General features: G+C 39.5%; 2 protein-coding genes across 4 annotated transcripts in view; one reads left to right on the top strand and one right to left on the bottom strand.

Annotated features, from left to right (window-relative positions):
* The window catches only part of SH3YL1 (SH3 and SYLF domain containing 1), a 47,852-nt gene extending 40,711 nt beyond the window's left edge, over positions 1-7,141 (bottom strand). Inside the window, exon 1 of one of the 2 annotated variants that reach the window (XM_041477422.1) lies at positions 7,089-7,141. In XM_041477422.1, the coding sequence (XP_041333356.1) occupies position 7,089 (1 nt within the window). In that variant the 5' untranslated portion in view covers positions 7,090-7,141. Of the gene's footprint in view, positions 1-6,822; positions 7,049-7,088 lie in introns of those variants that run through there. The other variant, XM_041477421.1, reaches the window with a different exon arrangement.
* Positions 7,142-7,156: 15 nt separating this feature from the next.
* Positions 7,157-27,271, top strand: ACP1 (acid phosphatase 1). Of its 2 annotated transcripts, none has more exons than XM_041477424.1 (6): positions 7,157-7,244; positions 18,101-18,174; positions 18,445-18,558; positions 22,885-22,946; positions 25,153-25,258; positions 26,159-27,271. In XM_041477424.1, the coding sequence occupies exons 1-6, from the start codon at positions 7,202-7,204 to the stop codon at positions 26,234-26,236; spliced, it is 477 nt and encodes a 158-aa protein (XP_041333358.1). In that variant the 5' UTR covers positions 7,157-7,201; the 3' UTR covers positions 26,237-27,271. The 2 variants fall into 2 exon arrangements, with proteins under 2 accessions (XP_041333358.1, XP_041333357.1); XM_041477423.1 differs by lacking the exon at positions 18,445-18,558 and adding an exon at positions 18,276-18,389 and having other exon boundaries at positions 7,159-7,244.
* Positions 27,272-27,771: the final 500 nt, after the last annotated feature.

The following is a 27,771-nucleotide window of genomic DNA, read 5'->3' as shown; positions in this document are numbered from 1 at the left end:
ACATTAATGCAATTTTGGTTCCACAAATGTGTAACAACATGATACTGTGGTGGCCAGCACCAGCCTTGGGATTCATCTGGTACTTGGAATTCCTCAAACAGCATGCCAGATGTGCATCGTAAGCTTTTCCCAGCCCAAAAAAATGTGATGCAATGCAGAGATGTGCATCATGAGCAGCAGCCTATGCTAAACATGCCTTTGTGAGTCTCTATTTATGATCTCCAACACCTGAAGCCAGTGATTGAAAGCAAAGAATCCAGGTTAATGAAATATCAAGAAAAGATCTGTAGAGTTTAAGGAAATAGCAGAATAAGTTGAAGAGTAACCTACAGGAAAAGGATGTTAAAAAATAAAGGCAATAATGACCCTCTTTAGTTGAAATTCAGCAGACTACTATTGTCAGAGCCTGAGCTCCTTACTCCTCGTTTGGGACCAACAACAACAAGCAGATACTGTTTCCTCCAGATTCCAAGGACCATGAACAAGGAAAGGCTCAGAATGTACACTTTGAACATCCGCTCATGGTATAGGCAAGGAGTCTATGAAAGCAATAGCAGGGAATGGGAAAGCATAACTGACACAATGGGCAAGGTTGTACAATACTGACATACACACCTTGAGAACACCAAAGGCGACAGGAGTGTAAGGCAATAGAAGCAGTGCTGAAAAGTAAAAAACAGGGTCTCTCTACAGTGAAGTTTTGCACTATGCTCATATATTTCTACCATGATCTTTATCACTTGGATTCATGAAGTTTTACCAGCTTCCATGCTTCACTGCTCATCAACAACACTGGTGTGAGAAATCGGTGATCTGTCAGCGACAGTTCGAGTTATGGCAGGGTACAAGTACTACGGGAAGCACTACAAGGCCTTGCAGAGTGTCAGCTGAGCTGCACTGGAAGACTCTAATGTGTGCTTTCACAACCCTAATGGTTTTTATACTGTAAATAAATGTAACTGCACTTTCCTCCTTCTCCACCCTGGATTACAAGTTGTTTACTTGATGGCATTGCATTAAGCTGGCACTGGTAGTGGTGAGAGAGGCAGAACAGACCAGAAAGGTCTGCAGAACCTGCAGCTGACAGCATACAGAAATCAAGGAGTTGGAAATATTTTAAGGTTTACCTAAGACAGATGGAAATATATTCTGTCCAAACACTCTGGTGAGAGAAAGTAAAAAAGTGCTTAAAAATAAAGCTAAAAATGAAAAAAAAAAAACCAACCCACTCTTACCCAGGCTAAAACCAGCCTGTTTTTCCTTGTTTTACCTGCAATAACCTGCTAAAGTTAGCTGCTGATGACAGCCTGTGCTCAGGAAAAACCTCATGAGCATATTGAAATTACAACTAAATTCAGCCTTCAAGAACTCAAATATGCAAAAGGAATGACACATAACAGAAGATAGCACCTTCTCTAAAAGGAAAACAGCCCAACAAGTCTATATTTCAAAGAGGAGAATCTCCCAGGCATTGCTATCAATATAGAAAGCTGAGATATTTACAGTATTTTGAAGAACTTTTTGATGGAGAACATTATAATTAGAAATTATAGTAATATTTGTGATTATATTTCCATAATTATATTTCCACAATTACATATATTTATACATTTAAATCACAGCAATTTGTGTGGAGGGAGGGATAACAAATGCCATTAATACTTCTGAAAACCTTTACGTAAACTTGCATTACATCTGTATGGTTACTGCAAGACAGCTAGTAGATAGAAATGAAGCAATGGAGATAGATGAGCAGATTTCTTCCTTTTTTTCTCATCTCTAGAAGTCTGTAGATTTGAGTTTCTGGGGGTTTTTTTGTGTGTGTGTTCTTGGGGGTTTTAAAAATATATTACTATGAGTTATGAAAATTAAAATACTCTGGAGAGGCAAGCTGCCTCACCCCAACCTGCTTGGGCACTATGTCTACCATTAGCTAGTACTCCAAGACCAGTACCTCTTCACAGCCTTTATGAGAGAGTCATTGAATGGTTTCTGTTGGAAGGGACCTGAAAGATCACCAGTTCCAGCCCCCTGTAATGGGCAGGGACACTTTCTCCTAGACCAGGCTGCTCGAAGTCCCACCCAATGCGGCCGTGAACACTTCCACAGACGAGGCATCCACAGCTCCTCCGGGCAACCTGTTCCCAGTGCCTCATCACCCTCACAGTAAAGAATGTATTCCTAACATCTAATTTAAATCTTCCCTCTTTCAGTTTAAAATTGCTACCCCTTGTTCAGTCACCATCTGTCTGTGTAAAAAGTCACCTTTTAGGCATCATCTCTCTCCCTGGAGCTGTCTCTTCAAGCTGAACAAACCCAGCTTTCTCAGCCTGTCTCTACAGGAGAGGGGCTTCATCCCTTTGATCATCTCTGTTGCCCTTCTCTGAATTTGCTCCAATAGGCCCACATTAGCCTTGTGCTAAGAACTCCAGAGCTGGAAGCAGCACTCCATGTGGGGTCTCATGAGAGCAGAGTAGAGGGGGACAATCCTGTCCCTTGCCCTGCTGCCCATGCTGCTTTGGATGCAGCCCAGGGTGCAGCTGGGTTTTCTGGACTGCAGGGACATATTGCCACATCGCCAACTCAGGTCCAGCATTTGTCTGCCACAACCTCCAAGTCCTTCTCAGCAGTGCTGCTCTCAGTGACCCAGGTGCAGCACCTTGTACTTGGACGTGTTGAACTTCATGAGGTTCTCATGGTACCACTTCTCCAGCTTGTCGAGGTCCCTCTCGATGGCACCCCATCCTTCCGCTCTATCAATGGCACTGCTCAGCTTCATGTCATCAGCAAACTTGCTGAGGATAAACACTGAATGTACATTTAAGGCTTTCTGCTATGACTTTTTTAAAGGAGTAAGTAAACTTCAAGGTCAAGTTTTTAGGCTGTTGTCCTCTAATCACAGGTATTTTGTAAACTCAGGCTTACAGAGATATATAAATTGAGATGTTAGCTGATGACCTTTTGGAAAGCAAAGCAAAATTTATTTGAAATGCAACAATTTTAAAAAATAACGCATCCAAAATAAGCTTAGTCTTTTCACAGGCTACCTGATATAAATTATATGGTATGAAATGTGATAAAAGTAATAACCCTTGTCAGCTGTATCAGTGTCACTATTGTCATGTATAGTGTCCAAAAGCATAAAAGATTTTTGGTCAGCTCTAGTGTTTACAACTTGCCTTTTCGAATCTTGCAACCGATTATGTATGCACTTCTAGATCATGGGAGCTCAATATTTTTCACATGAAATATTAATTTTTTTAACGGTAAAATAATCCTACAACATGAAAAAAACCCCATGCCCCATTTCATTATAGTATAATTTTTATAACTTTTCTCCAGTGAAAGAACTTCATTAATTCAAACACAAACACAAAGTTGATCACTTTGTAACTTTATGTGGTATCAGACCTCAGTCTCATATTGAATTAACTGTTTCCTTGAGAAAAGTCAAGGAAAAAAAGCCCTGTAACACAGTCTCCTGCCTTATCAAAAGCATTTGATGAGTTGGGTTCCCAGCAGTTTTTGTACTGAAGTCAGCTTGGAGAAAATTCCAATTAGGGATGTAGAATTTCCTCTCATCTCCTATTCTGATGAAAGCTGAAATACATGAGGGTAAAATGGGAGTGACAAAGCTGAAAAATGTACTTTAAAGAAAAATGTGTTTCTCTTGTAGATGCAAGATGTTTCAACTAGGTGATGTTCCTTATTTCTAAGGAACTGTGGCATGTGAAGAGAGTTGATACGTGCCTGAGGCACAGAGGATTTGTTCCAAAAAGCACATTAGACATCTGTTCAGCTGCATAGGAGGAAGAGTAGTGGAATACCTGTAGCTAAAAGTCTTCAAAAATACTTATAACCTTTAGCAATTGCAATACTAAAATCCCAAGCCCACAGTTCTACAACCAAGTTGTAGCCTTTGCACTAGAAGAAAGGATAACCACAAGTGGCATTTCCATTTGTGCAAAAAGAATCATAAAACATCATTTCACGAATACAGAGATGACAGTGATGTGCTCTAAATCATGCACAAAAGGCAGAGTTGTGCTGGGGGTTGTCTGAGACTCATGTGTGAGCTCTAGCAGGAATTTGTACTACAAGAATTGCAGGCTTTGGCTCAAAACATGCCACTACACCCATCCACTCTACACCCATGCCCCAGGATGCTGTCCACTTGAAACCCTTTTAGCAAGTCTTTCATATACACTTATCATAATATGTTGGATGTGTAAACAATTGGCACCAAAGAGGTTCTTCCCAACAAGTAAGATAAGCAGCATGACTGAAGCTAAGTCAGAGCTACAAATTCAGTTCCACCTGTCTCATGTCATCTTAGTACAGGAGTTGGTATGATATGTGAAATTTAGACTGCAGGGTATGGGGAAAATCCCAAAAGAAATCTTAATTTTGACTTGTTAACTGTATTTTAATAAGGAAGAATAAACTTCAAGGCAACCCAAGCATATTAACAGTATTACCCTTTGCAAATGAAAGCTTTAAATAAAACAAGGCTGTTTTTATACAAAAATTCCCAACATCTTGTTTATCTTTTGACCAAGGCCAGAAGTACAGAGAGAATAAAAATGTAATATGAAACCCAGATGTGCAGTACACAATAGCCCTCTATGCTACCATGAAAAAATATTAACTACCTAAACAAAATAGATTCTGCTTACTTCCCAATGACAATACTTAACAGTTCTGTCAAGAAAACTGTTACCATCATTCTGATTCTCATTTCCACACTTCATAGATGTCCCAATTCACGATGTGTGTGAATCAAATCTAAGTCACCAATTCCCACAACTAATTAATTCCTACAATTAAACACACAGGAAACATTTATTCAAGCTAAAAGGAATAAACTTTTAAAAGTGAAGATGCTTGATATTTATTAATCAAGAACTAGAAGAACTCTAGTTTTTCCTAAGTTCTTAAATTATCTTGTTCACAAGAGTGTTTCTTCTTCACTAAGTCATACAGGTTATCCTTCATAACAGCCCTGCATTAGAGGCTCTTTTACAACAATGCAAGAACTGCTTCAAAAGCCCCCAAAATATGGAGAGCTTATTACACCAGAAAGAGTAATCCTTAATGGTGAGAAACAATTAAGTGAATTCTGTGAACCATTCAGTGAATTCTGTCAGTGAATTTTGCCACAGTCCATTTCAAAGGTACGAAGTTTCCATTGGCCGAAGAAGGCAAAAATTCTCTCTTCCAGAGCTGAAGGCTGAAAATGAGAGAATCATTTAGGCTGGAAAAGACTTCTGAGATCATCAAGTCCAACCTCTGACCAAACACCACTTTGTCAGCTAGACCACAGCCATAAGTGTCACGTCCAGTTTTTCCTTGAACACCTTCAGGGATGGTGACTCCACCACCTCCCTCCTCGGACAGCCTGTTCCAATGCTTGACAATCCCTTCAATTAACACTGGAATAACACTTAAGAATCCTCCCCAGTTCCCTCCCAAAGACAGGGAAACATGAAAGACTTTGTCTCAAAATTACAGCTAGGCATGTGCCTACATGAGACGTACAAGCTACAAACACGGGGTTTTATAGGAACTCCAGGATGGCCTTTCAAAGCACTCACTTCTATACAGAGCCTCACCCTGCCCAACCCACAAACACAGGAACGGGGTTGGAGGGGGGAATCCGCTTCCAATGTCGACACCACAAGGGGCTGCATGTGACAGAAAGCAGGACTGAAGGCACTCTGCACTGCTCAGATATAGCATGGCAGAGGCACATGTGAGAATGCCACAACTGACTCATCTCGCCCTCCTTTGCCAAGGCCATGTCTGACAAGTAAGAAGAGCCCTGGCCCTGCTCTGGTTCCACCACCTCACACCCCAACACCTGAGAGCTGGCCCGACAACCGCAGGATGCTGCAGGCACCGGGGACAAAAACCATGCTGCTGATTACCGATCACTTCCTCTGCAAAGTCAAACAACTAGATCATTTTTAAAAAGTGGTTCTACAACCATATTTACAAAAGAAGCAGTTTCAAGATAGCATTTCAAGCTGCATAAAAGGAAACGTGCAGTTTGCTCCATTCCACAGCAAACGTTATATAAGCTCTTCAGCTTTCATTTGCAAGTCACAGATCTGACACAAAATTAAGAATCTGGCATTTTTTATTTAACCTCCAAACTGCTGCATTTTGACCAGAAGACCAGCCAAGCAAGTCTTTAAAAAGCAGCACAGGAATCCAGTCCTGGCCACACCCTGCTGTGGTGGAGCTGCGTCTGCTGGTGTTACAAAACCCAGCCAGGTACGCAGATCCAGTGTACAAGGTAGCCCAGCAGAAAAAAATAGAAAGTAAATACATACAAAAGTTAAAAAAATTACATAATTAAAAATACAAATAAAATATAAAAATATATGTGCATATATATATATTACAATAAATAACCTGTCTATATTATACATAGATATCAAATACAATTAAATAAAACAAAAAAAAAAAAAAAAACTAAACAAAAAAAAACCAGACACTCGAGCTGCCCTGGAAAGCGAAGCGCCCCTGTGCTCAATTTCACCAGCAGCCTGGCGAGGCCAAAGCTACATTCGACGTTTGTTAGATTTTACGTGGAAGACACAGCACACGCTGCGAGCCCGGGCGACAAGGGGCTGCGGCGTGCCGCGCAGCGCTGCCCGCCGCGTACGAGCCGTTCGCTCCGCCCGCGGGGCGCGGGGGCGGCTCCGTGCCCGCCGCGGCTGCCCCGCTGAGGAGCCCCCCGGGATCCTGACTCCGGCCCCGCTGAGGAGCCCCCCGGGCCCCGCGGGACCTTCACTCCTGCCCCCGCGGGATACTCACTCCTGCCCGGGCCGGGGCTCCCCCGCTCCCCCTCGCTTCCTCTCCTCCTGCCGCCGCCGCCGCAGCCTCACTGGGCGGCGCAGAGGCGGCCCCGCCGAGCGGCGCACCTGCCGCAGGTGAGGCGGGCGGGGCAGGGGCGATTGCAAAGCGCCCGCTCCCCTTCCCGGCAGCGGCTCCTCGGCAGCACCGGCACGGCCCTGCCCTGCCCGGTCCGGTCCCGTCCCGTCCCGTCCCTCCCTTCCCGCTGTCCCGGGCACGTTCCATACTTCGTTCTTTTTTTCCCCACTCAAAACAGGCAAGTCCCACAGGCGCCTATAACAGCCGGTGCCGTAAAGTGAGGCGCGGGCGGTGCGACAGCCGCGAGGTCCTCTGAGCGAAGATGGCGGCGGGGGAAGGGAAGTCGGTGCTGTTCGTGTGCCTGGGTGAGCGGGGCCAGGCACGGCCATTCCCGCTCTGCCCCGCCGCTCCTCGGCCCGGGACAACGGCGGGGTGGGGCGGGAGCGCGGTGAGGCGAGGGTCGGGAGCGGGGAAAGTGCGGCACCCGCTGCGGTGCCGCAGGCGTGCCGCCCTCGGACGGTTCTGCGGGTTTGCCGTGTCGGGGAGGGCCGGAGTAGGGCCAGGAAGGGAGATAGAAGGCACAATACACCCGCTCCCGTTTTGTGATAGGAACCACGAGGAAGGGCTTAGCGTTGAGGGCGGCAGAGCACTGGGACAGGTTGTCCGGCGTGGTCGTGGAGTCTCCCTCTAGAGATGTTCCAAACGCACCTGGACGCGTTCCTGGGTAACCTGCTCTAGGGGCGTTGGACTAGATAATGTCCAGAGGTCCCTTCCAACCCTAATAGATCTGTGATTCTGTGAAATCAGTAGGAAGTAGTGAAGGAAGTGAAATGCACTGTTGACAAACGCGAAGTTTGTGTGTGGGAAAGCACAACACCTCAATCGGCGTAAACCAGCTCTGACCCAAGGCTGCTGCTTGGGGCTGCACGGAGAGGTGGCTTTGGACAGCACGGAGAGGCTTTGAACAGCTTTCTGAGATGGGTTGTGCAGCACTTGGCTTCTGGAACAGCAGGATGGGAACAGGGAGCCTGCCCGCAGGCTTGCTGTTGGGAGCACCTGATGAGGGGAAGGGAAAGAAAACCACAACAAGAGCCACTGAAGTTAATGTAAGAACTGCTGTAAAAAGAGGGAAAGAAGGGTAGGACTTTAAGTAAAAAAAAAAAATAACTTGGTGGAGGTTGATCTGTTATGATCTAATAATGAAATTCTTGATCTGGTATGAGAATGAGTGAAAAGAATAAGACTTTTTTGAAAGTTTACCAAAATGAAGAAATAGGAAACTTTCTTTTACTGATATATTGTATGGTTAAGTTGTAAATCTTGTCATGCAAAGTCCCAGAAAACAGAAGTGTAGATGGGATCAGAAATCACCTGAATGCTTTTCTGGAGTTTAGGAAAATCAATTACTGGTAAACAAGATGATGACAACCAGCAAATAGCTAACCTGACTGCATAGATTACAGAGCCATGCCCCATTTTGTACATGCCCTCTCTAAACTTGTGCTTTCTTCAGGGCATAAGAAGTTGGATGGCTCTCTGCTCTGTCTAGGAGGGCTGTTAACATGATCTGCTCCCCAGCCCATATAATCTTACTGATGTGCTATGAACCCTTGGCAGTTTGCCAGGTTTGTTGCAAAACCATTAATCCATGTTTGGGCTTCTTGCTATCTGCTTTTTTTTGTTGTTGTAATGGGAGACATGCAGATTAGTTGAATAGCAAAATAAGAGTTTAGTTTCTGAAATGTGTTCTGATGTTTACCTTTGAGTAAAATCAACCCCTAATAATAATCCAGGGAAATCCTCCTTTAGTGAGGGATTATCAGTTGGTGTGTGTTTAGAAGCTAGTGGTCTATACAGATGTTTTTGTATTAAAAAATCTTAATTAATAGGAATCCTCCTTCCCAAACATGATGTTCTAAAGACAGTGGTAATCACCATCCCTGTGTGCTGAAGGTGAGCCAGTGGGGAAGGGCACTCGTCTGGCCAAACAGGGAGTTCTGGCTGGAACTGAAGGAAGAAAGGAGAGATTATAACCTTTGGAAAAAGGGGCAGGCAACTCGAGCTAAAGGATGTCATGAAGTTACACAGGGAGAAAAATTAGATGGTCCAAAACCCAGCTAGAACTTAAAGTGTTTACTGCCATAAAAGCAAATATTTCTATAAATACATCAGCAGCAAAAGGAGGGCTAAGTAGAATCTCCATCTTTATTGGATGCAGGAGGAAACAGTGACAAAGGATGAGGAAAAGGCTGAGGTGTTTAATGCCTTCTTTGCCTCAGTCTTGAACACTCAGACCAGTTTGTCTCTGTGTACGAGCTCCCTGAGCTGGAAAACAGGGATGGGGAGTAGTGTCGCAGATTGACAGACTAGAGCACAGATCCACTAAGGTGGAAAAGACTTCCACGATCATCAAGTTCAATCTTTGCCCAAACACCAATCTGTCAACTAAACCATAGCACTAAGTGCCACATTCAATTGGTTCTTGAGCACTTCAGGGATAAGGACTCTCTAGCCCTGCTGGACAGCTGCTTTAAATTCTTTACCACCCTTTCAGTGAAAAATTTCCTCCTGCTGTCCAACCTGAACGTCCCCTGGTGCAGCTTGAGTCTGTTTCCTCTTCTATTATGAGTGGCCTAGGAACAGACCGACTCCTACTTGTGTACAGGCTCCTTTCAGGTATTGTAGAGAGCAGTAAGGTCTCCCTGAGCCTCCTTTCCTCCAACAACCCTACCTCCCTCAGCTGCTTCTCACAGGACTTGTGTTCCAGGCCCTTAGCCAGCCTTGGTGCCCTTCTCTGGACACACTGCAGCCCCTCAGTGTCTTGTAGTGAGGGACCAGAGCTGAAGGTAAGATTTGGGTGTGGCCTCACCAGTACCGAGTACAGGGGCACAATCACTGGTCAGTCTCTGGTCCTGCTGGCCACACTATTGCTGGTACAGGCCAGGATGTCACTGGCCTGCTTGGCCACATGGGCACACTGCTGTCAGCTGGGTGTCAGCCAGCACCTCCAGGTCCTTTTCTGCCAGCCTGCTTTCCAGCCATGTTTCCTGCACTGAGGGAGCTGCTGGAAGTGCTCACTGAGCCACTCTCAATCATTTACCATCAGTCCTGGTCAGCTGGGGAGGTTGTGGTTGACTGGAGGTTGGCAAATGTGGCGCTCATCTACAAGAAGGTTTGAAAGAATGACCTGGGGAACTGCAGGCCTGCCAGCCTGATGCTGCTGCCACAGAAGGTCATAGAGCAGATGAGCATGAGTGCCATCATGTGGCACAGGACAACCAGGGCATCAGGCCCACCCAGAATTGGTTTAGGAAAGGTTTGAACAACCTGATCTTCTGTGACCAGGTGACCTGCCTTGTGGATGAGGAAAAGAGGCAGGTTGTCTATCTGGACTTCACTGTCACCTTTAACACCATTTCCCACAGCATTCTCATGGAAAAAACTGGTTACTTAGGGCTTGGATGGGTGCACTGTTTCCTGGGTAAAACACTGGATGTGTGGGCCTAAAGTAGTGGTGAATGGATTTATACCCAGCTGACAACTGGTCATGAGTAGTGGTTCCCCAGGGCTCAGTGTTGGGATCAGTCCTGTTTAATATCTTAATCAGTAAACTGGGCAAGGTGCTGTAGTCGGTTCACTACAACACCAGGTTGGGTGGGAGTGTTGATTTGCTGGAGAGTAGAAGGGCTCTGCAGAGTGAGCTTTACAGGCTGGGTCGAATCCAAGCAAATGAGGTTCAGCCAGACCAAGTGCTGGGTCCTGCCCTTGGATCACACCACCCCCTGCAGTGCTGCAGGCTGAGGGCAGAGTGGCTGGAAAGCTGCACTGTGGAAAGGGAGCTGGGTGCGCTCATTGACTACAGCTGAACATGAGTCAGTGTGTGCCCAGGTGGCCAAGAAGGCCAGTGGCATCCTGGCCTGTAGCAGCAATGGTGTGGCCAGCAGGACCAGGGCAGGGATTGTCCCCCTGTACTCGGCACTGGTAAGGCTGCATCGCAAGTGCTGTGTCCAGTTCTGAGCCCCTCAGTCAAGACATTGAAGTGCTGCAGTGCGTCCAGAGACGGGCAGCAGAGCTGGTGAAGGGTCTGGAGCACAAGTCTTGAAGGGCAGCTGTGGGAGCTGGGGTTGTTTAGCCTTGAGAGAAGTAGGTTTAGGAGAGACCTTACCACTCTCTACAATACCTGAAGTAAGTTAACAGAGACAAGATGAGAGGAAAAGGCCCTGAGTTGCACCAGGGAAGGTTTAAATTGGGTATTAGGAAAAATTTCATGACAAAGGGGTTGTCAAACATTGGAAGAGGCTGCCCAGAGAAATAGTTGAGGCTCCATGGGTATTTAACAGACACGTAGACATGGTGCTTAACAACATGAGTTAGTGGGGGACTTGGCAGTGCTGGGTTAACAGTCAGGTGTGATCTTCAGGGTCTTTTCAAACCTAAACTATTCTGTGATTTTGAGAAACAATTCATACATGTGGTTGTGTAAGCCCACACTGGTGATTTGCACTATAACAAGGTTCTAATGCAGGAGCTCTGTTTAGTGTAACATAATAGTTTATATTAATTAATTATTAGGCCTGAGGAAAGGGTGCACAAGTACCAATCAGTATCGATGTTAGTAGGATGGATTGTCTTAATCAAATGTTGTAAATAGCTTTTGAATTTCATCTTCTGTGTTACTGGGTTATGAAAAAAGCCCTTAGTGATATGCAGTGTGAAAAGCTAATTGTCATGATAAGCACTTTTTTTTTTTGTTTCTCTCTCAGTGAAATACACTCTTCTCAGTTAAGTTTTGTAGGCAACTTGTTTCTTGTTCCTGCTTTAAGATAGCTTTTTTGTTTGGTTATTTTTCAGGAGTGATACTTTTTTCCTCCTAAATTTTACTAGGAATAATAGCTGAAATTACTGCTGAAAAGAGTACTAAGCAGATTTCTAGAACTGCATTTAACTGTAGTGTTGGTTAATGCAGTACATTAATTCTGAAGTTTGCCACATCTAGTGAGAATGGATTCCAGAAAGAACACTTGTTCATGAAAAACGACATTTTCTTTCTGTATTGTTTTGAAAGAAACCTATTATTTAAATATGTATTGATTGTGTTCCTTGTTTGTAATGAAATAAGCAGATAGTCATTACACAACAAAATACAATCTAGTTAATGTGCATAACTACATTAATGATAAGGGTTCCTCATCACTGAGAAATAATTGAAATACCCAGCAACATATGTAATTACAGCATATGAAAAGGCACCAGAAGATATTTTTTTTCATTTAAGCAAAGGAAGAATTAAAAGTGGAGGTGAATCAAAATGCAGTTTGCTCATTTTACGCTTACATAGCTCATGTAATTAATAGTTGAAATGGGCTTAATATGTTGCTGTGTTATATAAGTCTGCCTCTTTCTCTCTGATGATTTCTCTACTATAACACAACAAGCTGACTGGGTGTCTTAGACCAGGCACTGACTTTCTGATCTCCTCCAGAGATGGAGGAGCAGTTGTAACATGGGTGTACTGTTGAGCAAAGTGGGTTTGGCGAGATCTTCAGATGATTAATGCTTGTTGTGAATCACTGAGTATGAGTATTGTCCCCGGGCATCTAGACTGCATGAAATCATTTTTGGAATGGCAACTAACTTAGTGGGTATGAGGACATTAGAGACAGTTACAGAGAAATTTGAGTTTCCTGGTTCACGTGTCACAATTCATTGTATGCCTTTAGATACAGTCAAATACTAGATTTCATGGGACAAAATGCCATTTATAGCTGCAGATTGGGAAAGCAAAAGGTTGGGTTAAGACAATGAAGAAGTAATGAAAAACAGTTACTGTAATGAGGATTCTTGGCAGGTTGACAAAAAGAAAAAGTCTCTTTTTAATAACAAGAATGTTAGACAAAGGTAAGGAAAATTACCTTTCTTCTATGCGGTATTGGTAATACAGCTGTAAGAATACAGTGTCTTATTTAACCTGTGTTTCAAAATGATGCAGAAGTATTAGAGAGTTGAAAGCATGGTTGTAAAAGTAATATTGGAATTGAAAAACAAGATCTATGCTTAAAATATGTTAAGGGTCTGGTTGTTGTAACTAGGTACTTATGTGTTGAAAACTTAACGTTTTCCTGATGAACCTTTAGGTTTATTAGAAAGGCATGATGTACCAGCAGTTGATTAATTCAGGATAATTATTCTCGCTGCAAGCAAAGTTTTTCAAGGCACACACACATACATGCACATGAATGCAAAAACCAGGGAATCTGAACTGAAATCTGTGCCTTGAATGGTTCCTTACAAAAGTAATTGAATGCTGAGTGTGACAAGATGGAAAGAACTAGGACTTGTGATGAAGTTCTGACAGGAATTTGAGTACAGAACATAATAAAGTGACCGGTCAGTTTTAAACACTTGTGAAGGGGAACTGATGAATGGTGCAAATGATGGGAAGCATTATTCCAGTCACTTGGATGAAGTGACCATTCATGGAAACATAAGTAGAATAAAAATCAGGTTTTTGCATGTGAGATGATGAAAACTAGTAAAACTTTAGTTACTAACAGCAGACAGCAAAAGAAAGTAACATGAGAAAAGCATTTGTTTGCATTCGGGGAAGCTCTGAAAGAAGTAGGGAGCTGAATAAGGAACAGTTAGGATACAGAACCACTTGAGAGACTAAGTCGTTGGCTCAACATACTCAGAGATGGGCAGTGGAACTGAGCATGAAATGGATTGAAGTTCTCTCTCCTGCCAGTAGAAGCAGAGCTTCCATTTCTGTCTGGGAATGGGTCAAAGATTAGTGCAGAGACAGGAGTAAGAACTCAAAAAATTAGGTGTTGGTTTAGGTCACTGTCACTGGAAGCCTTGTGCTTAGAAAATGAATGTGAAAACATGACTTAAAAGTGATTGACAAATGGTTCCAGTACTGATTCTGTGATTGAGATCTCTTCTCCTTGAATCATTGTATTTGGAGATGTTTGTAGGATTAATTTCAGTAGCTGGACTCTAGCCACCTTGGGCACTAGTTTTCTGTGATTGAAAATGTCACTACAATTTAAAGAACTTGATATGCAAAAAAAAAATAAAGGGAGAAGACGGAGATTTTGAGAACTTGAATATTGCTGCCTTCTACAAAAAGCCAGCATGATCAGATCAGTTGGAAATACAACAAAGAAGAAGGGAACACTAGAGGAAGATAGGTAGTGAAGATAATATGTAGATAACATTTAAGGAAAAGAATGGTTCAAGTCCAAGGAGGAAGGTAATTGCCCTATGATTCTTTTTGTGAAATTTCCCTATTCTCCAAATACATCTGTCAGTCCATAACTTAGGAAATACTGTACATCTGTGGGGATGCACAGCCTGGAAAGATCAATGTGGGATGTAAAACTGTATCTGAAATGGATAGAAATCAGTGAGGAAAGTGACTGGAAAACAAGGATTTAGTTTGCATATGTTAGTGGGATAAGATAGAGCTTTACATCAATCTTGAGATAAGTGATAACAGTTGCGAGGAGTAGCATGGGTAAAAGTTGTTTAAGATGAAAATAATGTTGCAGAGTATGTGGGGAAAAGAGCTTCTGTTAAGTAAGTTCTGTGATTCTATCCATAGTTCCCAAGAATAGATTTAAATTCTGCTTGAAGTTCCCTAACAGTGTTAATACCTCTGCTAATATCAGGAGTGTGTCATCAGGGAAGACGTGAATTTTTAAGTCACAAACTGAGTTAAGTGTTGGTTTCAAAAATTATACAACTGAGGTTTCTAGGTACTGCTAGAAGTGGCAGTTAATATGTTTAATCAAGGGTGATCATGGTGCTGTTCATTGTGGCATTTTATATGAATCATTAAAGATTATATTTATGGCATTTATTTTAAGAAGTGAGCAAGCTGTAGAAGAGTGAAAATTTGGAACAAGTTCAATCCATGTGAGCAGAAGGCTAAACAAATGGAAAAAGCCATGCGGGATTTATTTGAAAACCACCATTTTGAAATTTTGGGAGCTAGTTAATGAATTACTAGATCCAAGAATATTAATCATTGTTTAATATTGAGTTGAGTGTGGTAATGAAGGTTACAGTTCATGCACAATTGTGTGGGATCATTCGTACAGAGAAAAAATTTTGTTCAGGAAGAAATGGACAGCCTCCACAGCTGGTATAATGGAAGCAGAATGTAATAGTTTAGAAAAAAGACTTAAAGGTCATCTATTTGAAGTACCAAAGAAAGAGAGGGAATGGAGAAGTTAGGAGTAGGGGGTTATAATCATAAATTTGATACTCATGAATGAGTCAAAGGTGATTGTAGAAGTTCTCAGGTTATTTTCAAAAACACTATTACAGCCTATTACAGACTTTTTTTTTTTTAATTTAAAAAACAAATGGGAACAAACTTTTCCTGTAGTGTAATCTGTTTTGTTTGTCAGTATTCAAGAAAAGTAAATTGAAATTAGAAGAAGTGCAGATCTGACTTAACTGGAGTGATTAGATAAGGTCAGTTAATCTCATGAAGAGATTGAGAGCTTGGTTTGTTTAGTTTAGCACAGCTATGCTTGGCTAGGGTTTTCTATCTGTTGAAGGGAAGACAGACTGATGTTAACCAAGATCAGATGAGCAGAGCCTTCCAGGAATAGGTACTGAGTTGAAACTGGAAGGTCTTAGGCTACCACAGGAAATTAGTATCTGGAATAGCCTTTTAAGATAGATGATGCTTTTTAAAATGGAGCTTGATGTGTTTGTAAGAGGAGTGGTGCTGTATAGGCTTGCAATATCAAAGAATTGAGTTCACTGATATGAAGGTTATATTCTGCCTTGTGCTGTATGTTACCATGTTTTGGAATTGTACTGTTTAATACTTAACTCGCTCAGAAACTGAGATTTTTTTTTTTTTTTTTACTTTATTACCATATTTTAAGTGTTTACATAATTAATAGTACTAATTAATTTTCTAACTTAACCACATAGGGAGCCCCAAAATTTTCCTGTTTTATGTTTCTTCCAAGACTGTTTAATACTTAACTCGCTCAGAAACTGAGATTTATTTTTTTTTTTTACTTTATTACCATAATTTAAGTGTTTACATAATTAATAGTACTAATTAATTTTCTAACTTAACCACATAGGGAGCCCCAAAATTTTCCTGTTTTATGTTTCTTCCAAGACTGATTTAATTTCTGTGCATGAAATAAACTAATTCAAACAATGGAATTAGTATGTTTTCTCCTGGAAGATCTGCTGACATCAGAACTCAATGTTTTGCCAAGATCAGTTTTTCAGTGGTTAGGCTGTTCCTTTTGCCATTTAGTTGATTTGATGTTCTCTAAATCTTTGATAGTCAATTTGTGTTGCTTCAGACCTTCACTTCCATCTTTGTGATTTTTATAGTTGATGTGTGACAGCAAGTTCTTAAATGCCCAGGTCATAGAAGCTTCTCTCTAGCAATGAAGTATCTACCTTGGTGTTTTGTTTAAAAACGAGATTAAGTGCCTCATGTGAAAATTTCTTTTTGCTGATGGAAATTTAGCTTTGTTCATTGGCATTTTTTTTCTTTTTACAGTTTGAGATCTGGAAAGAATTTAATCAGTAGTATGAGAGTGATTAATTTAAGGTTACAGAGATGAGTTGTGCCATTTCTGGTATTTTATATTTATCTGTTCAGAAGTCAGAGATGATCAAAGTTACCCATTATGTTTGATGGAAACTGAAGATTTGTGTGTATGAGTTACTGCAATCTGCATGACAAATCAAATATGAATATCCATCTAGTTACTGAAAATTTTTGAAGGATGAAAAGGTAGAAAGAGCTAAAGTAATAGTTGAAAAAGCCTTTTCTTTTTGTTGAGACACTTCATTCTTTTCAAATATGAATTTCTGCATGCATTTTTAAGAGGTCTGCCATAGATTGTTACAGTTTCAGAACAAATATGCTGTAGATCCATTATTTTTAGTTTTTAATGGAGCTGTAATTCATTGTTGAAAAGGTCAGATCAAGTGGCTAGGGCAATTGGAGGCAATTGGAAGGGAAGATTATTTATGTATTTGAATAAATATTTTAACTGTTTGTTAGCTGATTGACAGCATTTAAGCTTTGCCATGTGTTAGATTTTGTTCCTAATCCTCTGTATTTTGGGCAAAAAAAGTTCAGATTTTTTTTTTTTTATGTGATGTTTTTAGAGCTTTTGTACTTGAATTCAGTTTTTGGGAGTTAGAATTGGTTTCTGGATGCTGCTCTTGGTGAGGGCTCAGTTTGACCTGTTGTGATTTGACTTCAGTTAACAAGTGTGGTTTTTTTTTTTTTTACTACAGGTTGTTCAGCCATTTCACTACATTTTCACAGTGGTGGTGGCTGTGTTTTGGCCTTGTTCAAGAGACCGGTGGATAGTACAGAATGCTAGAATGATTTGGGTGGGAGGGGACCATCAGCTAGGTCATCTCATCTGGTTGCAATGTCTTGCCATAAGCTGAGACACCTTCCACTAGACCAGGTTGCTCAAAGCCCCATCCAGCCTGGTCTTGAACATTTCCAGGGATGGAGCACCACAGTTTCTCTGGGCAACCTGTTCCAATGTCTCACCACTCTTACTGTAAAAAAAAAATTTAAAAATCTTGTTTATTCTTGTTCTCTATTTCTGTTTAAAATGTCCTTTGTCCTATCACTACAGCCCCCTTTATATATAGAAAGGTTGTCGTAATATCTGATCTCCCCAGTCCTTTTCTTCTTCAGACTGCACATCCTCAGTTCTCACTCAGAGGTGCTCAGCCCTCAAATCATCTTTGTGGCCCTGCTTTGGACCCACTCCAAGAGCTCCATGTCTTTCTTGTGTTGGGTGCCCCAGAACTGGATGCATTAGTCCAGGTGGGATCTCATGAGAGCTGGGTAGAGGGGCAGAATCCCCTCCCTCAACCTGCTGGCCAAGCTGCTTGTGATACAGCCAAGGATATGATTGGCTTTCTGGGCTGCAGGTGCACTCTGCTGGCTCATATCCAACTTTTCACCCACCAGTGTCCCCAAGTCCTCCACTGGGCTCCTCTCAATCCTTTCGTGCCACAGTCTGTACTGACATTGGAGATTGCCCCAACTCTGGCACCGGACTCAGGGTTCTCATACATGCAGTTTGCATGCTATCTGAGTAAATAAAAATCTTTAATCTAATCTGGGCTGAAAAATCCACACAATTACTGTTTTTTTGTCTTCAGTAGTCTGAAAATTCTCTTGAATCTCTTGTTTCCATAGGAAACATCTGTCGCTCTCCTATAGCTGAAGCAGTTTTCAGAAAACTTGTAACTGATGAGAAGCTTGAACATAAGGTAAGCTATTGATTTCTGTTCCAAGAAATAACTGTCTCATAGCCAGTCAGAATATAAGAAGTGAGGAAGGAACATAAAAATATGAATTTGTTTTTCTGTAGTGGAGGATAGACAGTGCAGCGACATCTGCCTATGAAATAGGAAGCCCTCCTGACTATCGAGGACAGAATTGCATGAAGAAGCATGGCATTACCATGAGTCATATTGCCAGGCAGGTACTGTACCTTAATTTTCTTTAAATGTGTATATGTATTTGTTTTGTTGTTACAGTGGAGGACAGACAGTGCCGCTGTTTCAGACTGGAACGTGGGGCGCTTCCCAGATTCAAGGGCTTTAAGTTGTCTAAGAAATCATGGCATTGAGACAGCACATAAAGCACGACAGGTAGAAGAGAGTATATTTTCTTCCTTATTCATACCCATGCCCTTAACCATTGCAATCACAGAAGTCATTTCACCAATGCATGGTTAAGCATCAAGTAGTAAATAAATACTCTGCAGTTTTTTAAAGGACTCCAGAGTGGCTTAACTCTTCTAGTTGAGCTTAATGAGTTTTTTGTTATTAAGGTTCATTGGAAGTATAACTAGAAAGCATTGCACCAGTTTCTGCATTACAGAAAACTCCTGCCTCCAGATGTTTAGTATTCTGATCATTTTAAAATGCTTTCTAAAAATGGACTTACTCTAGTAATCTGTGATACATCCTTCAGCAAGGAATTTTATATTTATTTAGCCAGGTCCAAAAAGAAGTGGAATACCTCGTTATCCATCACAAAAAGCTTCTGTGCTTGCGTGTAGATCTTTTAAAAATATCTGGAGTGCTAAATTAGAATGAAAGCACTCAAACCCAAGATTAGTAGCCCAGTTGGTGGTAACTTCAGAGGAAAACATACCCTTGAAGCATTCTTAAGTCAAAGGCAGGTTTGCCACTTAGTGAAATCCTCTAAGTTTTACCTAAACTCGTATCTGTTTTCATTAACAAAAGAACATGTATTTCCATACTGAATTCCAGAGAGATTGGAAGTAAATGTGTCTGCATCTATTTAAATCATTCAGACACTCATATAAATGCGCATAATTTACTTCAGTTAACTATTCTCTGGATATAAGATATTCCTTTAGGGCTTGACCTTTACTTAGTTTGAGTTTACGCCATTAATTTTTGTATTGACAAAAAGATCAAGGAATCTTACCTTTCTGTTCCCTTCAGAATTTTTCTAGACCTCACTGAGGTCATATTTACTTTCTTCACTTTTCAAAGACTACATGTTTAGATTTTTGACTTTCAAAAATAAATTCTCTCAATTAGTCAATTGCCCTTTGTTGACATCTCCTGATGTTAATCTCTGTTTATATGAAACAGAATTAAGCACAGCGCCATTTCAGATTTTTCAATAATTTACTATTAGAATAATCACTGCAAAAGTCTGTTGTGATCTTTTCCTGTTACAACACGTGGATTTACTGTTTATCAGTTCTTACAAACATCATTATTTGTCAATATGCAAGCTAAATGGTACTGAAATTATTCAGTCACTGTTTCAGTCATCACAGTAGTGTGACATGTTTGTCTTCCTAGAACATACACCTTGGAAACTTGAGAACTGTTCTTCTAGGTATTCCTAGAGTGGTTTATGAGCAGTTAAATTAAAGCAAAGGATCAAACCAAGTTGATCCTCTGTCTTGAAGCAAATCTTTTTATCTTCCTTCAGCAGAGAAGGAATGAAAACATTTTAATGAAGACATTGGCTTATACATTTTGGCAAATGAAGAGATTTTTCAATCAGAAGACCTTAAAATGTTACGTATACAGGGAGAGAAAATTAAAAAATGAGGCAATAAAATGAAAGACTAACAGGATGAAAATTTGTCTAAATCATTCCAGTACACATAGTTTCTTTTGTAAAGAAAATCTTCAAATCCCAGAACTGCAGGTAACTGTTTATTTTGCACTGATGTTAACAAAATAATTCCAAATTTTTTTTTTCCCCCTAAACTTCTGTCAGATGGTCTCTGCTGATTCTCTGAACTGCAGACCTGATATGGTCTTGTGGTGCTTCTGAAAAAAGAGGTATTTGACAGTGTGGAACAGGACTTTTCAGAGTGGTCAGGTTACTACAAGTGGAAGTGTATTTGCTTCACTTTTAGAGACAAACTTAAGGATAGAATTTTGTGTGACACTTGTTTCAGAACAGATTAAGGAAGATTTAATAACAAAAACTGCAGAAATAGAGAGTAGGGATTTATCTTCTGTTGCCTTCGAAGTACTGTGCAATTATCATCTTCAGTCCTGTGGAAAACTGTGACCCACCCAGTGAAAGGCACCTTCTCTCATGTAATTTTTTGCATAATTATGATAATTATGGATTTTAGCCTTTTTTTTTTAATTCCTTACTACAATAATGGTTTATGTAAAAGAGAATATTAAATTGGTCATGTCTTACCATAATGTGATATTTGAAGTTAAAAGGGAAATATAAAACCAAATATCTATATATTATATATAAAATAAAGTCATTATCATTTTAGCTAATGGCAGGTTACTGTATGAAATTCTCTAAGCACTTATTCTTCATGCACAAACCAGAAAGTTTTAATAATTTGCACTTTTATTCATGCTGAGGCAAAAATTGATTTTGGTATGACTCATAGCATGCATTTGCCTTAAATATGGAATTGAGATTAGAAGAAGGTTGTATTAAATACTGTTTCACAGCTGGGTAAGTTTGAAGATTACTATCTCTCTGTGGCTTTAAGACAGAAAATGATATTTCCCTTCTGTTAAATAAATATAAATATTTCATTAATAATTTAATAATTCTTATATGCATTTTTAAAATGTAAAGTTGTTATCTGCATAGTTTCATCCAAAGTTGACTACTTGAACTCTCCACTGCACTTCTCAAAATGTATCTAAATTTTTACATCCTCAATTTCATCCCCCAAAGTACTAGTTTTAGTAGTTTTGAGTACCTTCAGTTCACTGGAGTTTGCTCAATTAAAGCTTTTTTTTTTTTTTAACTGACTGTGTTATGGCTTAAAAGCACAAGCCAAATGGTAATCTTGGTTGTAGGGCTGTATTTGCAGCTGTATTAGTGCTGGTCATAGGGTAATAGCTGTCACATTGTCAAGTGTTCCTAGTTTATTCTTCCATTTGTCTGTACAACAAAGAAATTGGTGCCCTCTTATTTTCACAGGGGCAAGTGTTCAGCTGTGTAGAGCAATCAGAAGCAGCTTGTAGAAGTCCTGATTAGATTTGCCAGGAAAACAGAGCTATTTCCACTGCAAAAATATTTTCATAGGTCAGAGGCACTGCATGAATACAGCAAATATTTTTACAGTGAAAATAAACAAGTCTGCATTAGTTTTCATCATTAACCCTTTCTTTTCATGTGCATGTCTGACCTTCCCTCTTCAATTCTCTTTGTGTGTAATGTTTCATTTATTGCTTTATTCTGATGATAATTTCTGTCTTTTCTTCTCCCTGTTATGGGAGCTTAATTGGTATCTACTTACTGTTTGCACAAAGAAAAAAGTGGCTGTTTTGCCATCTAAACCTTTTTTTTTAATGCATAAGTATTTTTTACAAGTTAAAAATCTGACTTAAAGGATAATGTGTTTTGCCTTTTGGCTGTTTCCTTGCTTACTCACTTTTCTAGCCCATGCTTTGTAGGGATGCCTACTAGAAAACCTCTTCTGAACAACCTTCCCAAGTTTCTTGGTTATGATGCTTCACAGCGGACTATGCATGAAAGACTTCAAGAGAGCTCTAATATTAAAAATTTTATTCCATTTCTTCATCCTCATTATGGACACCTGGTTCAGATATCTTATACCAGCACTGGGGGCATGGTCTGGAAAGATTTTACCCTAAACTAAGGCTTAAATGTAAACTGAAATAAAATGACAACTGACAAACATCTCCAGCCATCTTTATAACAAGAAGATGACATTAGTATTTAAGTCAGTGGTTTATCTGCTGTGTTTGCCTACATGACTTGAACTCAGATCTCTGAACTTAATTGTTACTCATGTTTAGGAGCCAATAAATCACAAGAAAGAAAAAGAACAGATGAGATGATGGTAGGAAGATGTACAATAGATCCCAGATTTTTCATATCATATTACAAATTTTGTGAATTTACATGGTCTTAAATACTGTGGATGCATTCATTTTTAAGAGATTGTAACTCATGCTATCATACTTCAGCTTTAAGTTTCCCTTGGTATATGTTCTTGTGCAGTGGCAGATTTCTAGATTGGAAGTATTGCAATTGATTCCAGGTTACCTACATTTTTGTTGTCCTATCAAGAAAGTAATTTTCTGGTTTATTTTTAACCATTTTATTGCATGGTTCCCATAAGTGGAACTTGCTATAGTTTTAGTAGTTGAAAAGTACTAGAAATGTTGTTTTTAATGATGTTCTAAGTTGATGCATGAAATGTAAAAGAAAAAATAGAAAAGGTTGGTTAAGTAGCTGACTTGGGTTTGTTTTTTTGTGAAATGCTTGCAGAAATGGATAAATAATTATGGTAGAATATATTTAAAATGTTGGAAGTTACTGTAAAATTGTATAAAGGTCCAGTTCTATTCTTTCCACCTGTGTCTCTTTTTAATAAATCATAGCTACAGAATTTGAAAATGCTTTTTTTTCCCCCTTTCATTAATCAAATGCAGTTTGTAGGCTAAAGCACCTGTTTTTACTTCTAGATTACTAAAGAGGATTTCCAGACCTTTGATCATATACTTTGTATGGATGAGAGCAATCTAAGGTAATGTATGAAGAAATTGAACAAATTCATATGGATTACTTGTAGTGATGTCTCATAAGTCACTTTGAAGACAGATGTCACATTTTACGGCTTAGCTTATGGTGGGGTTTCTTTGTTTGGGTTTTTTCTTTTTTACATGTATGTGAATGATGTGCTAATGGATGGATTCTTCACTTCTAATAAGTTTATTGAGCCAGAACTCAATGGTTTATTTGTGTGATATGTGTCATTCAAGGATGAAGGACATGGAAATTTAGTTACTTTGTGCTATATACAGCTGATGCCTGTATAATTAAGAATGAGGATGTACTTACTGTCTTGATTGAAGTGATCAGTTTTTCTAATTGCATGGCAGTTAAAAGACAAACTGGGAACTTGGAAGGGATTAAATATGGTGTGGGGTTTTTTTACTTTTTTATATAGAAAAAGAGAGGGAACTCTGAAATTAGCAAGGTTCTTAGCTTGGGGAAGTCTTGTTTTATTGTTAGCTGTGCTCTAGCTAAGCGTCCTTAAGAAAGATCTGGTTAAGTAGCTGCCTAGTGTAAAATTTTGGATATCACTAGCAAAATTTCTACTCAATTACATACATATTCAGGATTAAGGAGCTCAATTTAATAAACTACAAGTGTCAAAGTGCATGTAAGGGCTATTGTCAAGTCAGTTTAAAAAAAGGCCCAAACCACCAGAACCAACAACAAAACATAAATAAAGACCCTGTTAGTAGCACATGAAGTCTTCTAGAAGCAGCACCACTTAACTGAAATAAATATGATTTTGTTGAATTTTCTAGAATGTCTTGAATAAGCTTTCTTCCACAGCCTTCATGAATGAAGGGTATGTAACACTTGGCTTGATTTTAGTGTCTCAGGCAATGACGTGACAAGGCTTCCTTCTCTTTTCACTTGAATTCTTAAACAGAAATTTGAATTAACAATTTATATGATATGAGCTCTAGAGCAGAAGAAATGTCAGAACAATAACAGGGATATTGCTGCTGCTGTGCTAAAGTTTTGCCTTTAGCCTGCACTGAGTTCAGCTGTTTTGCCTGGGAATGCTTATTTGTAGCTCTAGGAGGGCAAGCTGATTCCAGGTGTTGATGAAATGCTTCTCATGTCAGAAAAGAAAGATTTGGGACATGCCTTTTCTTTAGTACCAGAGCTATCTGACCCTCTCCTGTTCATTAAGTGGTGTGCCAAAAACCTCTAAGAAGATGGTCTGACATTTTTTTAATAGAAGGCTAGAGAATTTACTGAAAAATGTGTAAATTCAAGCAGTAGCTTGATAGAGGATCTCTGATTTTTCTTCAAAACCAGTACTGTGGTCTCACTGCTATTTCTAAACTATCTGAAATTAATTTCTTTATCAGAATTAATAATTTTAATTTAACTTCTTAAAACTGGTATGGTTATGACTAAGTATTCACAAGGGATTTCTTTGCCTTTTGTAATGGTAAGTAAAATGATGATTTGGTATGGAGATGTGTAATATTAAAATAATTTAGTATGTTATGGGAGTTCATTGTGAAGATGATAGTACTCAGCTGCCTTTAATCTGAAGATGATGAGAGGTCCATTTTAAGTATGGATAACAGATGGCCATTTTTAAGCAAAGAGGGAAAATGCCATCTCAAAACTAGAATGTTTTATCAATGAGAAGCAGTGTGGAAGGAAGAGGATGTGACAGCTGGTGAAATGCTCAGTATATCAAAAGGAAAACAGGTGTAGCTCACTGATTTACCATTTTCTGTTAACTGGATGTGGTAGGATTTCACAATAGCTAGAGCATACCAATCTAAAACAGTGGCTTTGAGCAGATAGGAGAATCTTAGTCACACTTCTGGAAAAATACCTGGATCATTTCCATTGTTTTTTGTTCAATACAAGCTAAGGGTGAGTGTTGAAAGTACTAATGATTGATTTGAGAATGAATTTGATAAACTTACTGTTAAAAAGTTTTTTTAAGCTATGGGTAAAGTGCCTGACTGCTTATTTATGCTCTGAATTCAGTTTATGTCTTCCTTACTCAATTAGAAAAGAGTCCACATAACAAGAAAAACAAAAACAAGGAGCAGCATAAAGTCCACAGGATTGATGGAGTCCAGACACATTATTTTCCTGTGTTGTCTAGAAATGGTCATGAACATCTCCTACTGATGCCAAAATTCTGAAGGAAAATTCAGGGGAAAATTTTATTTTCTCTTCTACAGAGATTTGAACAGGAAAAGCAACCAAGTTAAGGACTGCAAGGCCAGAATTGAGCTACTTGGAACTTACGATCCACAGAAACAGCTGATCATTGAAGATCCATACTATGTACGTGTAAGAAATTCTTTGGGTGGTTTGATTAAAAAATGTGTGTGTAGTATAATCTCTCCAGATCCCACAGTTGGCATATGATACATAATCTGATGTTACACAAAGGAAGTGTAAACTTTTTTTTTAATGACTTAAGAAAATTGTGTATTACTGGGATAGGAAAGGAAAATGTTACTATGCTTGTAACATTGATTGAAATTAAAACAATGCAGTGCACCTGTGTTTTCAGTAGTGGGTGAAACCCTGTTTGATCAGCCTTGTTACAAAGAGGATGTGATCAGGAAAGTTAGAGACATAGCTGCTGACACATGTGGTCAAAAAAAGCTGGATAATGTCAGCTGAGAGCAAACAATTAGACTAATATTCTTCAGTTTAGGAAGCAGAAGTTGATGAAGATGCATAAGGGTTCTATGAAATCTTGATATCATTGGGAAAGCTGAATAAGACATTGCTATTAATTACCCAGAAATAGAGAATATGGTATAGTGGTAAGCACATGGTATTAGTGGGAAGCAGGTTCAAAACAAAAGGAGGTTTGTTTTGGGCTTTTGCTTTCCACACAGTGCTTCATTAAACTGTGAAATTAAACATGACAGGTTAGTGTGAACATAAAAAAGGAAAAGACTTAAAGGGCTCAAAAGTGAGTGGAAGAAATACATGAAGGAAAGTCATGCAGGACTGTTGAATACAAAGTCACAGAGTTTGTCTATGGAAATTCCTGAGCTGAAATGAGAGAGAAATATGCTGAAGCTATCACCAAGTATTTGCACAGTTTTTATTTTTTCCTAATATCTGTTGTTTGCCATTACTGACAGCAGAGAAACCAACCTACAATTTGTATTTGCTCTTCAGCCAGTATTGTTACTCTTACAGTCTTTTTCCTCTCTTCTTTTCTAGGGGAACGAAAAGGACTTTGAAACTGTTTATGAGCAGTGTCTTAGATGCTGTAAAGCATTTTTGGAGAAGTATCATTAATGCTTCATTATATAATTTCTAAAAGAAAATAATTAGCTTCTTCTGAAATATGTAAAGTTTACTTGATTGATGTATTTAAATTGTAAAATTATGCCTCTACATTCAGTACTTACTCAGTTTAATTTTGTATTTTAGCTGTTGTCATCTAATGAAAAAATATAGAAAGGTTTTAATTGGATTACATGATCAACCATTTTGTCACACATCAGTGTAGTTATAAAGTATATAATTCAGTATAAATTTTTCTGTAAACTCTTCCAGTGCTTTCTCACAAGCACTGCGAAAGTAACACCTTGCTTCTTCTTTATGTGTAATGCTAACTGAACTGAGGTCTTGTCCTCAGTGATTTCAGTCAACTTTCAATGGTAGTCTGTGAGATAATAATTGATGTGGACCTTAGGTGTGTCGTCCCAGTATCATTAGGCAGCCTTTGGATGGAAGCTGTTTCACGTGGAGCCTGCTAGACTAAAAGATCTGCTGCCTAATAGAACTGGCTAAGTCTTCCTTTAGTCTTCTGGTCAGTTCCTAGCACATGTAACACAGCATTTACTTTTTGGAAAAAACATACCAGCTTTAAAGCTGAAATACGAAATCACATTTTATATCTCACAGTAGTAAAATACACAAGTCCATGCAATACAATGGATGAGAAATTTGCCTGTAATCCCAGTTCCTACATGAGGTCAGACAGTATTTCCAGATTTACTCAGGAGGATGTACAGCCTGTCAAAAGTGTTCTTTGAGAGTATAGTTCAGTGTAAAGACAGTTTATCTGTAATACAATACTAAGTTAGCAGAAGGCCAGTAAGTAGACAGTTCTGCTCTTGGACAAAATTTGAATGCTTTGTAAAAGTCTATGCCTGCTTTTCTGAACATCACCCTTCCTGTCTGCCTTAGACATGTAAATCTACTGAGATCAGTAATATAAGTGATACCATGATGATTTTCCTGTTTTGAATATTCTCAGCATTGGTATGAACTAGCATTACCACATTATCTGTAAAACTGGATCTATAAAATTTGTTTTCTTATTTAGCCTTGCTTTTGTCTCTTGCTGCCTTCCAAACTTGTAGTCTTTGTACTTGTCACCTGCTCAACCTTCTGGGAGAGAGATGGATTTCAACAGAAGGTCACGTTATTCATGGGGAGGTTGGAATCCTGGTGTCACTCTGTTTGTTGCAGACTTCACAATGGAGATTAAGTTTCTTGGGACTTTTGCTGTAGAAGAGATGTGTTTGTGTTAATGAGGTTTCTGTTTTGTGCTAAAATTTCAATCAGACATAAAACTTCAGAACTTGCTTAGAAAAGGCAGATGGTAGAAGGAATACTTAAATACAGAAATCAGAATCTTTGTGCATTATTGCATTACCATCAGTTTTGACTTCTAAAAACAAGCTAGGAATTGCAAGCTAATAGCTGTTTCACTTATCAGGGACAAAGTTATACACTATTTCAGATCCAATTAAGTACTGACTCTGGAAAAATTATTTTCGCTTTCTTTATTAAAGTTTTGACAAAGTAAATGGGGGAAAATG

This window comes from Pyrgilauda ruficollis, unplaced genomic scaffold, assembly GCF_017590135.1.
Source record: "Pyrgilauda ruficollis isolate IOZ18807 unplaced genomic scaffold, ASM1759013v1 scaffold40, whole genome shotgun sequence".
In the NCBI taxonomy this organism is placed as follows: domain Eukaryota; kingdom Metazoa; phylum Chordata; class Aves; order Passeriformes; family Passeridae; genus Pyrgilauda; species Pyrgilauda ruficollis.
Note: the sequence above shows the minus strand (reverse complement) of the source record. Positions and strands in the feature narration are given on the sequence as shown.

Excerpts from the sequence above, each read along its gene's own strand:
- ACP1 (XM_041477424.1), top strand. The coding sequence starts at position 7,202 with ATGGCGGCGGGGGAAGGGAAGTCGGTGCTGTTCGTGTGCCTGG. Across the intron at positions 7,245-18,100 it reads GGTGCTGTTCGTGTGCCTGG|GAAACATCTGTCGCTCTCCT; the intron begins GTGAGCGGGGCC and ends TTGTTTCCATAG. Across the intron at positions 18,175-18,444 it reads ATGAGAAGCTTGAACATAAG|TGGAGGACAGACAGTGCCGC; the intron begins GTAAGCTATTGA and ends TTGTTGTTACAG.